The sequence below is a fragment of the Notamacropus eugenii genome, chromosome 2 (genome assembly GCF_028372415.1).
Source record: "Notamacropus eugenii isolate mMacEug1 chromosome 2, mMacEug1.pri_v2, whole genome shotgun sequence".
NCBI lineage: Eukaryota > Metazoa > Chordata > Mammalia > Diprotodontia > Macropodidae > Notamacropus > Notamacropus eugenii.
Genome location: NC_092873.1, coordinates 478,821,354 through 478,835,154, shown reverse-complemented (window position 1 = coordinate 478,835,154; position 13,801 = coordinate 478,821,354). Strand labels below are relative to the sequence as shown.

At 41.6% G+C, this 13,801-nt stretch overlaps 1 protein-coding gene across 2 annotated transcripts in view; it reads left to right on the top strand.

Annotated features, from left to right (window-relative positions):
- Positions 1–13,801, top strand: part of RCSD1 (RCSD domain containing 1) — an 83,283-nt gene that overhangs the window by 63,509 nt on the left and 5,973 nt on the right. Inside the window, exons 2-6 of one of the 2 annotated variants that reach the window (XM_072648737.1) lie at positions 1,393–1,500; positions 2,736–2,825; positions 7,659–7,730; positions 10,604–10,807; positions 12,901–13,749. In XM_072648737.1, coding sequence (XP_072504838.1) covers positions 1,393–1,500; positions 2,736–2,825; positions 7,659–7,730; positions 10,604–10,807; positions 12,901–13,749 — 1,323 coding nt within the window. The remainder of the gene's footprint in view (positions 1–1,392; positions 1,501–2,735; positions 2,826–7,658; positions 7,731–10,603; positions 10,808–12,900; positions 13,750–13,801) is intronic. The other variant, XM_072648738.1, reaches the window with a different exon arrangement.

The window sequence follows — 13,801 nt, the reverse complement described above, 5'->3', positions numbered from 1 at the left end:
AGTTGTGACCCATAGTGGTGAGGGGGGGAGGGGGAGGTTGTGTGTCAGATACACAGAAAAGAAAGGCCCCTATGGAATTACAGCTCATAAATCAAGGGGAGGTTGGTGGGAAAAGGTCCAAGTCCTGATTTTAGGAACAACGATCATAACCTGCCCTTATAGAGTTCTTTAAGGTTTATAAAGCACGTAATATATATTACCTCATTTCATATTTACAAACAACCCAGTGAGGTAAGTAGAATTACTGCCTCCATTTTGTAGATGAGGAAACTCAAGCTCTGAAAAGTTAAATGATTTATCTGGGTCACAAAGCTAGTCAGCAACTGAGGCAGGATTTGATCCCACGTCTTCCTGACTCCAAGTCAAGCTATCTAGTCAGAGGAGAGTGAATAATAATAGTGAACCACTACCTCTCAAGAATTAACCTGAGAATTACCTGCCTTGATTCTGTTTGCCATTCTCATTCTGCATATTTTTTATCATAAATGTCATTGATGACCACTCTTCTCTTTTTAAAGATCACATTTGTTTTCTCTTTTTTCTGTTTACATTATTCTAGTCTTTGTACATGTTGTTTTCTTGGTTTTGCTTACTTTGTATTAGTTCATAGACATCTTCAGATGTTTCTCTGAAATCTTCATAATCATCATTTAATATAATGTGGCGATATTCCATTATATTCATGTGGCACAATTTTTTACTCCCACTCAGTGGATATCTACCTTGTCACCTTTTCTTTGCTAGCACAAAAAATGCTGCTATGAATAGTTCGTGAGTGCAGAGACTGTCTTTTGTCTCTTTTTGTATCCCCAGTGCTTAGTAGGGACTTAATAAATGTTTATTGATTATTTATTGATTGATGACTAAGACTGTTCTTCCTGTCTGTGGAGCATATGCCTACCACTGGGATCTCTGTGCTAAAAATTAAAATACGGACATTTTGGTCCTTCACTCATCCCCCTTTTTTTCAGCACAATTCCTAAGTCCTTTCCAGAAGACCATTTCTGAGCACCTGGTCTATTGCTTTATATTGTCATGCACATACTGTATAGTTAATAGTTAAGAGTAAGTAATTCACATTTATTTCTCCTATTATTGATTGATTTTAGCTTCAATCTCATTTTGGTGCACTTCTGTTTTAAAAATAGAGTTCACGGTAAATCTGCAGGTAGTAACAGGGAGGTCAGTAAGCCTGTTGTCACATAGAGTACCTCCAAAGCATTTTGCAAGATGCTAACAAAATTCATCATTCATCTCCCCGCAACTAAACTGTAAGCATCCTGAGGGCAGAGACCATGCTTGACACTTCATCAGTGTCTCCCCCAGGGCTGGCCACATAGTCAAAATGTGATATGTACTTGATTAAGCTTTTGTTTTTCTTTAATTTTGTAGGAAAGGCCGGCAGATAATAATGCCGGTGTTGACAACTCAGCATCCCCATCCGTGGCTCAGCTTGCAGGCCGATTCAGAGAACAGGCAGCAGCTATCTCAGCTAAGGAGGTAAGTGAGGAGTAATCAATTTAGAATTCAGAAATACGGCAACTTCGGTGCGAGAAGGAAGAGTCAAGGCCAGTGTGGTCTAGGTAGGAGAGGAGGTGAAGAGGAGGAAAGTAAATCTCTGAGATGAGAAGAAAACCCAGGAAAGAGTTTAGTCTGAATCAAGAGTGTGGGTGCGTGTCTGGTGTGTGATCCTAGTGACCCTGTTGGGGAAGAGACATAGAAAACATTGTGTTGACTGTAAATCACATATGTCTACTAGGGGGATGGAAAATTAGATTCATTCTAATACAAGGTCATCTCTATCTTCATTCTCATCCTCAACATTAATTAATATTTACATTGTACTAACCGAAATCTGCCCCTTGTTCTCTCCAGAAGGGCCTTCTGTCTAGGAAATCTTGAGCTGGTAACCATGCTATGGAGGCCAAGCAGGAAGAGTGAGGGAGACAGCTGCTGAAGCACTAGGAATTTAGTGATGAACAAAAGGCCAAAGAGAGGCTACTTTATAGGAAGTTAGAGAGTCAGTAAAACTCAAGGAAGGAAGTGATCTCAGATAGATACAGGGAGAGTCCAGTGGGTTTGAATAGGAGATTCAGCCTTCTATGGCTGAGCTTTCGAGATGGGATGCTCCAATCTTGTTTAATTTACACTAGGCCATGATACTCTGCAAAGATGGAAGAAATGGTAAGATCACTGAATCCTATAGTCTGGGGACTCATTGAAGGGATGGGAAACAGGGGAGATGGAAGCTAAGAGACAGCAGGTTTGACATGAGACATGTCAGGTTGTCATTGCTCTTGTATTCCCATATGGAAAATGGGTTGATAATTTCTAGCCCTGGTGGAACTGTCATAAGGGTGAGAGAAATGACAGATACAAAAGGGTCAACTCCTGTATTATCTTGAGCTGTTGTTAAAAGTGGATGCATCTCAAGTGAAGGAAAAGGAGAGAATTCCATCAGCAGGAAAGTGACAGGAAAGAAGAGATTAAAAGTTTAAAATGGCTAAATGGTTAAATAGGACTTTCTATAGAGATATAAATCTTGGGAACTTCCAGGGATGCCTGATCTTCTGCCTCTCTTCCATCCACTCTCAAGAGGAATCCTGCACTAGCTGAAGATATCCCTGGACACTGTATGGGATGGGTTTCCCTTCCTTCCTCTTTCTCTTTGTTACTTAACTAGCTCTCTCTCTCTCCCTTTTTCTCTCTTGTGTGTCTGTCGGCCCCTTCTCCAGCCACCAGCCAATAAACCAACAAGAAGGAAACCACCTTGCTCCCTTTCCCTGTTCCCCCCCAAGATAGAGATGGGCCAGAATGGTGAGGAGGTAAGTAAAGCTGATGGTACTTGAGTCACTCCGGAAGCAGAAGGATGTTCTGCCCATGGGACTGGTGTCTACTTCTGTGTAAAGCAATACATAGGAGACCAGTGTGCATCAAGGTGCCATGGTCTTTAGCCCAGAAACATCAACATAACCCATACATAGTACAATAGATAATTCATAGAAAGGAAACTTTTTTTCCCAGAACTTCTGAGTCCCTTCCTTTCTTCTCCTACCCTGCTATACATCTTTTTAAGGAGTTTTGAAGGTGATGGGCTAGGGGTGGAGAAGGCACAGAACAGAGTCCTATATCACAAACTCTTCTATGTAAATGCATTTTATAACACTGAGGTTACACAAGATGGAACCTGACTGGTCTTAGCGAGGATGTATTGTATTTAAGAGTTGAGAGCTAGTTTCATCTCCATTTTCACATCTTAAGTAGCACTAGGAAAAAAAACTTTCAATCTTATACTGAAAAGAACAGTTAAGGGAAAACACTATATTAATACACAGTAGTAAATTGGTGTCAGAGGTTATAATCATAATAATAGAATTAGAAGGGCTCTGCTTGTATCTTTTTTTTTTTTTTAAGACTGGCCATGGTTTTGAAAAGCTGGAAGAATGCCAAGGATATAAATAACTGGCTACCAACATAATAAAGGCTCTGATATCACAGAGAGAGCTAATAATAGCCTTTACTACTTATACACTCACCTGTTGTTATTTGTCTAGTTCTAGTTAATAGTAATGATTCTACCATATCCAGGGAGCCACAGGCTGCCCCTTAGATCTCCCCTGTGATGTTCCCACTAGCAACAAGCCCTGACTCATTCACCTGACCAGAAATGCCCCAAGCAAATAAAGTCAACATGGGAGTTCAGTTCTATAGGATCATACCTGTTCCATCCAGCCTGAAGCTTTGATTGGGATCAACCACCTTATACTGGACTACAGCTTGAGAGACCAGGGTTTGGATTTTGTCTCTGCCACTGTGTGACCTTATCGTTCAGTTGTTTCAGTCATATCTGTTTCTTTGTGGCCCCATTGAGGTTTTCTTGGTTTTCTTCAGTTTACTTTACAGATGAGGAAACTGAGGTAAACAGGGTTAAGTGACTTGCCCAGGGTGACACAGCTAGTAAGTGTCTGAGGCCATATTTGAACTCAGAACTTCCTGACTCCAGGCCTGGTGCTCTATCCACTGCTTCATCTACCCATGGGACCTTAGGCAAGTCATTAACTTCTCATGGTTTGGTATGGTGAGTTTTCTCACTGGGAGCTCTCTATATCAATGGTATTCTAGGTATGAACCCCGAAAAATTATTCAGAAAAATTAATAGCATAGATAGGATGAAAAAGCCTGGGGAGAGCATATCTCAGTAAGATTGCCCCATTGTAGTGTCTTACTCAAATGAACAAACATTTCCTAAGCATTTATGATGTGCCAGGCCTTGTGCTAAGAGCCCGAAATGAAATACAAGCAAAAGGAAAGACGGTCCCTGCCTACAAGGAGCTAACATTGTGATGGGGGAAGATAGAAGGAATTGAAAAATCAAAAGGGGAGTAGGTAAGGAGAAGGTACTCTGAGAGGGAATGGAGGAAAGAGTCTACAGAGTAAAAAATAGACCTTGGAGAGGAATGAAGACATGGATACTTTCCTTAAAATGGAGGTATTGAGAGCAACCAGCCAATCAGAGGAAAGGACCAGAGGGGCAGAGCAAACTTCCAGGGTGAGAAAATATGATGGAGATAGTCTGGAGAGAAAGGATTGGAGACTGGAGAGGGATGAAGGAGATCATCATCGTCACTAACGTTTACGTAGTGCTTACTATGTGACAGGTACTGTGCTAAGCACTTTATAATTACTACTTCATTGGATCCTCACAACAATCCTCGGAGGGTCAGATGCTAATTATTATCTTTACTGTGGAGAAAACTGAGATAAACGGAGGTTAAGTGATTTGCCCAGGGTCACACAGCAAGTAAGTGTCTGAGGTTGGATTAGAACTCAGATATCCCTGAGTCCAAGTCCTAACACTCTGTCCTCTGCACCACCTAGCTGTTCCTAGCTTGGCTATTGGTCCCAGTTCCCAGCTATTACTAATGGAGTAGCCAAGGGCTCAGCGAAGCAGGGATGAAACTCTTGGATAGAAAGGCAAGTGACTGGCTAAGGAAGGGAGTCTTTTTTTTAACAGAAGGATGCACAATTTAGGTTCCTCTGCCTAGCATCTTTAAGGACTTTGAAGTTCACATAAAAGTAAGCTGGACAAGGAGTTTTAAACAGGCAGTCTGGCATAGGGAACCAGCAAAGGAATTTGAACCCCCCAGAGCACTCCTATGTCACTCATTGCTTCTGGTAACAGTTACCAGTAGCAGAACACCAGGAAAGAGGGCAGCGCATAAGTGTGAAGGTGAGCAGGGTTGGGCCAAGTCCTAACTTTGGAGTCCAAAGATCCAGGTTTTTGCCTGACTTTGGACAGGTTACTTGAACTCCCTGGGCCTCAGTTTCCTCATTTGTAAAAACAAAAGGGTCAGATCAGGTGGTCTTTGAAGTTCTTTTGTATATAACTACTGGCTCTTATGAACTCAGTACTTGAAGGCAGAGATCCTATGGTGTCCTCATCAGTCTGACAGGCCTCAGCAGAAATTCACTGTCCTAACACCCATAACCCCATGCAGCTAGCTAGCTGATCAGTAGAGAGAAGAAACTTGCCTTCTGGTCCTGGTTCTGACACCAGCTCTCTCGGGGACTTAGGGTGAGTTGACTCTTATCTCTTGGAGGTGACTTCCTCATCTGTCAAACAAAAGGATTAAGCTGGAGGTCTCTAAGGTCCAGTGACTTCTAAGAGGGCAAGAGATGGAGGAATTTCATATTATTCCCTTTGATGTGTTCTGTGTTCCAGACAAATCGTCAACTTTCTGTTCACCAGACTTGAAGGGCCATCTCCCACCTCCATGCTTTTGCATAGGCAGTCTCTCAGTTTCCAAAATGCATTCTCTCCCCGCCTCTTAGAATGCTTGGCTTCTTTCTGGGTTCAGTCCTTTTTGCCTTCAAGGCTGCCCTTGAAGTTAATATTAACCAGCTATTACCTACAACTTTAAAGCAAGGCCTTTCCAGCTGTTAGTGTCCTCTGAAAGTAATTTGTATACATTTGCATAAGTTTGCATATTTGTGTGCATGATGTATCCCTTTATTAGACCATAAATTCCTTGAAATCAGGGACTATGTCATTTTGTTTTTGTTTTGTGTCTTCCATAATTAGTGCACTGGCTTCTGTGTAGGTAGCACTTTAATAAATACAGGTGGAAGGAAGGAAGGGAGAAAAGAAGGGAGGGAAGAAGCGGAAATGAAGAAAAAAAGAAGGAAGGAAGGCGGCAAGAAGAGAGGAAGGGAAGAAAGGGAAGAGGGAGGGAAGGAAAGAAGGGGAGGAGAGGAAGGCAGATAGGAAAGAAAAAAGGAAGGAAAGAGGAAAGAAAGGGAAAAGGGAAGAAAAGAAGGAAAGAAAGAAGGGGGAAAGAAAGGAGAGAAGAGATGGAGGAAGGAGCTCCTCTCAGAAGTCGGTGATGTTGACATGACCCTCCTGTTTCTTGATGAGCCACACTGAACAGCAAGGCACTTATAAAACTCAGATTTCACCTCCCTGAGGACCAGCAAAAGATGATTGTATCAAGCCATTTCCCCCCTTGTCCTTTCACCCCTGGGAATGTCTTACAGTACGTGCCTTGTGTTGAAAAACTTGTGAAAGAAAATGCTGCCATCTGCTGTCAGCTTCTGGGCACCATTGCTCCTGCTTATTTCAGTTTTAGTTCCTTTTCAACTTAATTCCATTCAATCGTGTTTTGTTTTGGTTTTGGTGTGTATGTATGTATGTATGTGTGGGTTTTTTTAGTCCTTCCCTTACTCAGCAATGTTTACTGCAGGGTCACTGGGTATTGAGGACCAAAAGGGGGAAATAGAACCAGGGACATGCCATCTTTGGTTGCTTCTCTCCACATATTCCATGGGTAGTCCTTCAGGGCCTTCTAAATAAGTACTGAAAACCAAGCAGGCCTTAAGGATATGGACAGTAAAACACAGTATTGAAAGAAGGAAAATCAGCATTCGTTTTGCATTTTTTTGTATCCCTAGCACTTAGCACAATTCCTGGTATATAGTTAGTGCTTACTAAGTACTCGTTGACTTGACTAGGTAACCATTACTGTTCAACCAAGTGGCTACAAAGCCTAGTAGAAAGAGGTCCCTGGATTTGGAGTCAAGAGATGCGGTTTTGTAACCCATCTTGATACTTTCTAGACCTTGGTCTAGACCTGGTATTTCATTAGCGTCACAGCTCAACCTCTGTTCCCTCTTTTGTTAAATGGGGATCAAAAATACACACACACACCCACACACACACAGTGTTTTAGAGTGTGGAATTATCTAGATGTCATTGGTTGACTTCACCAAGGTGTTATAAATATATCTTCCCAAAATCTGATTTATTCAGAGTGGGGTTCAGTAATATATCCATAGAGACTCTCTACCTTGCCCTTCTTACTCATAGTCTAGCTAACCCACCTTTTTGAAAAATAAGGACTAGAACAGAGATTTTCATTTCTTCCAGGCAGAAGTGTCTCCTCAGCTAGAAAGTCCTTCTCTAATTTTCAGACCCAGGTGGTCTTACTAGAGACGAAGGGACTGAGCTCACATCTGCTTGAGGCGGGTGGTCTTCTGAAACAAAGCAATGAAAACAACAGCACTTTTCTTATTATTTCCCCTCTGGCTTGTGGGTTCCATCCAGAAGCAATTCTCCCTGTCCTCATTCTTACAGTGCTTTTTTTGGTCTATTTGATTTATAGAAACCATCACCCAATGCGGGCCACCCTCCCAAAATCAAGGTGAAAAATTCCCCTTTGATTGAGAAGCTACAGGTAAGTGAAATTTGCATTTCCTACTCTATTACCATCACCCAATGGTTAGTTTTTATTTTTAGGGTGATGACATTCCTCCTTTGGCCCAATCCTTGTTGATGAATAGTTTGCTTATGATACCTATACAACCATCAGAGCTATAACTAGCAATTTCTGTGCCAGGGAAAGCAGCACAATTCAGTTCAAATTGGGTGGGTTAGATACCAAAAGGAGGCTATGAGAGAAGTTCTCGCCCTGAGGGGAGAGAGGGTCAGTATCAGGGTGGACTGGGCCAATATGAGGTACAGCCTCAGAATGTGTTGGGAGTGAGGAGGTGCACAGGACTTGACCTTCTGATATTTTAACCACTCATTGCTAATTAGGTGCTACCTCCTATACTGATAACGGACTGAAAATACTGTCAGCATCTGCACTAAATGCATGCCCTCACCACCACCCTGGTTATTGCTCTAGTGACTGTTAATTAATTGATGACTAAATTGTCTCCCCACCCCAAAGAAAGGGAACTTCTCCAGCCTGTGCTAATGGTGGTTAACACAGAATGATAGAGGGAGATCTGTATGAAGGGATGCTAAATTTCTGAGTGACTCCTAACCATTCCATTCACAACAACAGCCTGCACTGTGAGGAAAGCACTTTGGGAAAACCTTAAAACACTCTATAAAGGTGAGCTATTATTAAGGAGAGACAGACAGACAGAGGCAGAGAGGAGAGAGAAAGGGAGAGAGAAACAGACAGAGACAAAGAAAAAAAGAAGGAAGGAAGGAAGGAAAAGGGAGAGGGAGACAGACAAAGAGAGAGAAAGAGAAACAGAGAGAAAGAGACAGACAGAGATGGACACAGAGAGAGAGAGGCAAAGAGAGAGACAGAGACAAAGAAAGAAAATGGGAGAATCAGAGACAGAGAGAGAAAGAGACAATGAAAGAGAAACAGAGAAAGAGAGAGAGAAAGAAAGAGGAAAGAAGAAAGGAAGGAGGGAAGGAAGGAAAAGAAAGAAGAGGGAAACAGATAAAGAAATAAAAACAGAGACAAAGAAAGACAGAGAGAGAGAGAGAGAGAGAGAGAGAGAGAGAGAGAGAGAGAGAGAGAGAGAAAAGGAGTGGAGAGAGAAGGAAAAGAGATAGGGAGGAAGTTAACTGACTTGCTCCAGGATGTGTCCAAATCAAAGATGTTCAATGGTTATTTAAGAATCAGTGGTGTACTATTTCTTCTAAGCTTTTTGGGGGCAAGCAAATGAAAGCAAACTCAAAACTCCACTGTGGAATCATGCAACCATACAAATCCACAGATAATGAATTGAGGTGGTAATGGAAGAAATTTTGGACTTGAAATCAACTAGAACTAGATTCTAATATCAGTTTTGCTGCTACCAGCCTATGTGAGCATGAGCAAATCCCTCTAATTCTCTGAGACTCAATTCTCATCTGCTAGTTTTGAAATGGGGATAATAATATTTGTACTATTATCTCACGAGACTGAGGGAAATTTTTCTGGACATCTTGATGCACTGTGTAGTATTGGCTTTTATAACAGAGTGAGTGATCTAAATGAAATAAATCAATTTTACAAACACTACGACAATTATATGGTATGATGTTAAAGGGAGGCAGAGTGGTATAATGGATAGGGAAGTCAGAAAGATTTAGTTTGGGGCCCTCCCTCTGCCATTTGGGCTGTGTGACCTTAGGCAAGTCCCTTAACCTCTCAGTACCTTGAGCAAGTTTCTGAAACTATGAATTACAGAGTAATTGCTAGTTTTTAGAGAGAATTTGAAGAGTTCTCTGTATTAATAAAATCATAGTGGTCAAAAAAGAAAGGTTAAAGGGTGTTCAAAAAGATATACCACATAGGATAATATAGTTAGTCTAAGAAACTTCTTTGCCACATAGTAAAGGAGTTGATGTTAAAAAAAAAAAAAAACTGATCTGAAATACTCACAACAAATAATCCCCCCTAATCTAACCTTCCAAGAAAGACTATAGGCACAGAACTAGGGCTGATTTTGGAGCAACAGTGCCCTCCCCCACCCTTGCATCCTCTCTTTTTTCACATAGCCTTCAGATTCCAGTTGCTCCTTTGTTATATTTTTCTTCCCTCTAATTGTTTCTTTTTATCTTCAAGACTGTTTTTAATGAGTTATCACTTGTATAAAGGTTTCCACTGGAGGTGATGTGATGTGTGGTTTGCTGTCCAGGGATGGTTCTGACGGGTGCCATGCCCATCACTCTAATAATAATAATAAGCTAGCATTTATAAAGTGCCTTAAGGTTTGCAAAGCCCTTTATCTAGGTTATTTCACATGATCCTCACAATGATCCTGGAAGGAGGTGCTATTTTTATCCCTTTTATAGATGGAGAAACTGAGGCTAAGGAAAGTTAAGTGCCCTATTTCAGGCAGCTATTAAGTGTTTAAGATAGGATTTGAATTCAAGTCTTTCTGACTCAAAGTGGATTATGCTACAATCCACTCTGCTACTTCCCTGCCCCTTTAAACTGGGGAAAGATGAAGCAGCTGGCACTGTCTAGGGAGAAGAGGGTGACCATCTTTAAAGCTTTGAGGGCCCCTTATACACTAGTGGTAAGTAGATGCCAACCCCTGATTGGAGCCACTGACATTATAATTTAATGTTTATTGGGAAAACAATATTTGTTAGGTCCACGCTGCTGCCTCCTAGTACCTGGATGGGGTAGGAACATGGGTGAGAGGGGGAAAAAATCACATCAAATAAAGAACCAATGGACATTTAATTCCTCGTCGGTATTATGAAAAACAAACATAGAACTTGCTTGTAGTCACTTCTGCCAGGTGATTGGCAGACTAAGAAGGGCTCTCTCCCCAGCCTACGATGAAATTCCTCATTTTCTTTCCACAGGCCAATTTAGCCTTTGATCCTGCTGCCCTGTTGCCAGGGGCTTCACCTAAAAGTCCTGGATTAAAGGCCATTGTGTCTCCATTTCATAGTCCACCTTCCACCCCCAGCAGCCCAGGTGTTAGATCCCGGTCCACTGAATCAGAGGAGGTGCCAGTCAGCTTTGACCAACCCCCTGAAGGCAGCCATCTACCTTGCTACAATAAGGTATGTCTCAAGTCCAACAGAGAGCTTTGTACTCTGGGGAAAAGTAGCCATTTGGCCATCAGCTGGGAGACGGATAAACAAATTATAGTATATAAATACAAAGGAATATTATTGTGTTTAGAAAGAAATGATGACTATGAAAAATTTAGAAAAAGATTGGCGGTCTTCGATGAACTGATTCAAAATGAAGCAAGCACATTTTAGGAAAACAATATACACAATAATTACAGATGATTACAACAATGAAAATGGAAAGAATGCACAAATAAAATTAGTGCTGGGTAATTACAGTGACCAGGTTTGACACTAGAGAAGACCTGAGAAAGGTAAAGTTCCTTCCCTTCCTTGTAGATGTGGGGAAAAATGCATATGTACTATTGTATACAATCAGACATGATAGAAGTGTTGACCAGTTATGCTGAATTGCTTTTTATTCTTTTTTGTTATAAACAATGCCTTATTAGGAAGGGAAGAGGGGAGAGATTTATTTGGAAAGGAAGGTGATGTAAAAACAAAAGCTATTAATGAAAAATATGATTTTTAAAAGGGCATTTGATGAGCATTTGATTTAGCTTAGATTTGGACAGAAAGTCTGCAAGTCCCACTATTATTCCCGGGGAGAATTTGAACATCAAAAAAAGCAAAAACCATTCAGAGGTGCATAAGAAACCAGTGGCGTGACTAGCCTTGGACTATAGTAAGAATATATTTGATCCTACTTGCTTACCTCATCCCTTCTCCTTCCTCACTTCTTTAGTTGGTTGTTGTCTTTCATTCTCAAAGAGGACCAAAATGACATCACTATGTTAAAGTCAAGTTACAACGTGTCCAACACAATGTGTTACAAGGTGGCTGATCAGAACAATAGAGCTTGGAATGATTTACCACAGGTTGGGCACAAATAGTTCGTGTGAACTTTTGTGGTGGATTCTTTAAATTTGTGCATCTTGAATTTCTTTTGAGCTACTTCAGTTCTGTTTTGCTGATAGGGCACAGCACCTTCTCTGAGGAGGGCATGCCATGCTTGGTGGTCCTGTACCAATGTCTCCCATGTCACACAATCAATTCCAAAGTTCTTAAGAGAGACCTTGAGAGTGACCTTGTATTGCTTCTTTTGACCACCATTGTGAGCTCTTACTCTGTGTGAGTTCTCGACTTAGTGGAGTGTACCTTTGGCATTTGTACAACGTGTCCAACCCTTCAGTATTGTGCTCTCTGTAGTAGAGTGTGATTGCTTACTTCCTACTTCCTCCTAAGTACTTCCCCTTGTACATGCATTCCTTTGACTGCCCTCCTACTTCCCCCCAAAAGAGGAGAGGAGGGGAGTTAAAACTGTCTCCAGTTACTTAGATAGAGTGACATCCAAAACCAAAGATGATGGTCAATGTTCTGATGAATCTGTGCACACAGGATAGCTTCCCAGACTGCAGTTACATAGGGTCATTTATGCAGGGACAGTTGCTTGATGGATCTTTCTAGTTTTCATTAAAGAGATAAGTTCCATGTACCATTCACCAACCTTGACAGCAGTAGTATTCTATATTCTACCTTAAGAAAACTCAATTTGGTGACATCTTGCCACATAAAATAGATAAAAATTGGAAAGTAATCATTTCCTTTGCAAAAGGCTTTGCCATGAAGTTTCTTGAAATAGAATAATAGCTTTAAGGGACCTTAGAGGTTATCTAGTCCACCCCTCCCTCAAATTTTACACTTGAGAAAACTGAGTCCAGAGAGGTTAAAGTCATTTGTCTGTAAGTTCACACAGATTGCACAGGACAGTATCAAGGCCCCTTGATTCTACATTCATCCTTCTTTATACTGTACCATGAAATGTGAGCTTCTATTTTTTGGGGGGAAGAGTGAGGCAATAGGGGTTAAGTGACTTGCCCAGGTTACACAGCTAGTAAATATCTGAGGTTGGATTTGAATTCAGATCCTCCTGACTCCAGGGCTGGTGCTCTATCCACTGGAGGAAGAAGGCAAGGGATGGATAGTTAACAATAACCAAGCTATTTTGACTGGGTAACAATGTCTACACCAAGACATTATTAGACGTTATAACACTTTTCTCTGTTGGTTTCATCCTACAGGTGAGGACACGAGGGTCAATAAAGAGGAGACCTCCCTCCAGGAGATTCAGACGGTCTCAGTCAGACTGTGGGGTAGATCTGGGAGATTTGGGGGGTACTGAATTATTTCAGGAGAATGGTGCCAAGGAAGAGGACAGTGATGAGGTGTTCACATCCAAGAACAAAGCCTTGGGATCTCCCCTCTCTGGTAACAGGGCAATGGGCAGAGAGATGAGGAGAAAGCTGGAGTCTGATGAAAAACCTCTGCTAAGGAGATCATGCAGTATGATAGAGAACCCAGGGGAAAGGAGCAGAGCCTTGGAAGAAGCCATGTCATGTAGAAATGCTGTGAAAAATAAAGAGGGGAAACAACAGAGTGCCGTAGAAGATGATGAAGGAGAACCACACCAGAGAGCCATAGATAATAAAGAGGAAAAAAGCGAGAGCTTTAAGGAAGATGAAAAGGAGACATCTCCAGTGGATTCTGCAGGGAATAGAAAGGAAAAGACAAGTGACGACCCTTCTTCAGAGATGGAGGAAACATCTGAGAAAAGCACAGGAGTTGAAGAGGAGAAACTTGGACAGAAGAACATAGGGCCTGAAGATGGGACACTGAAAGAGAGTACTGCCACAGGGACAAATGAGGAGAGGCCCCAAAATACCCCTGAGGAAAAGGAAGGAGACAATACCACTGAGTCAGAAAAAGACAAAGAAGAGAATGAGCAAAAGGCAGGTATTTCAGAGAACACAGACAACCAAGAGAAAACACACAACCAAGAAAGCAATGCTGGAACAGGACATTCTCAGCTAGCAACAGATTCTGAAACCACCGATGAAGCCCCAACTATGCAATCAACCTACAATGCAGAGGTAAATAGGGGACATTGCTATTTATCACACACCTCCTTTATTGCATGCCTAT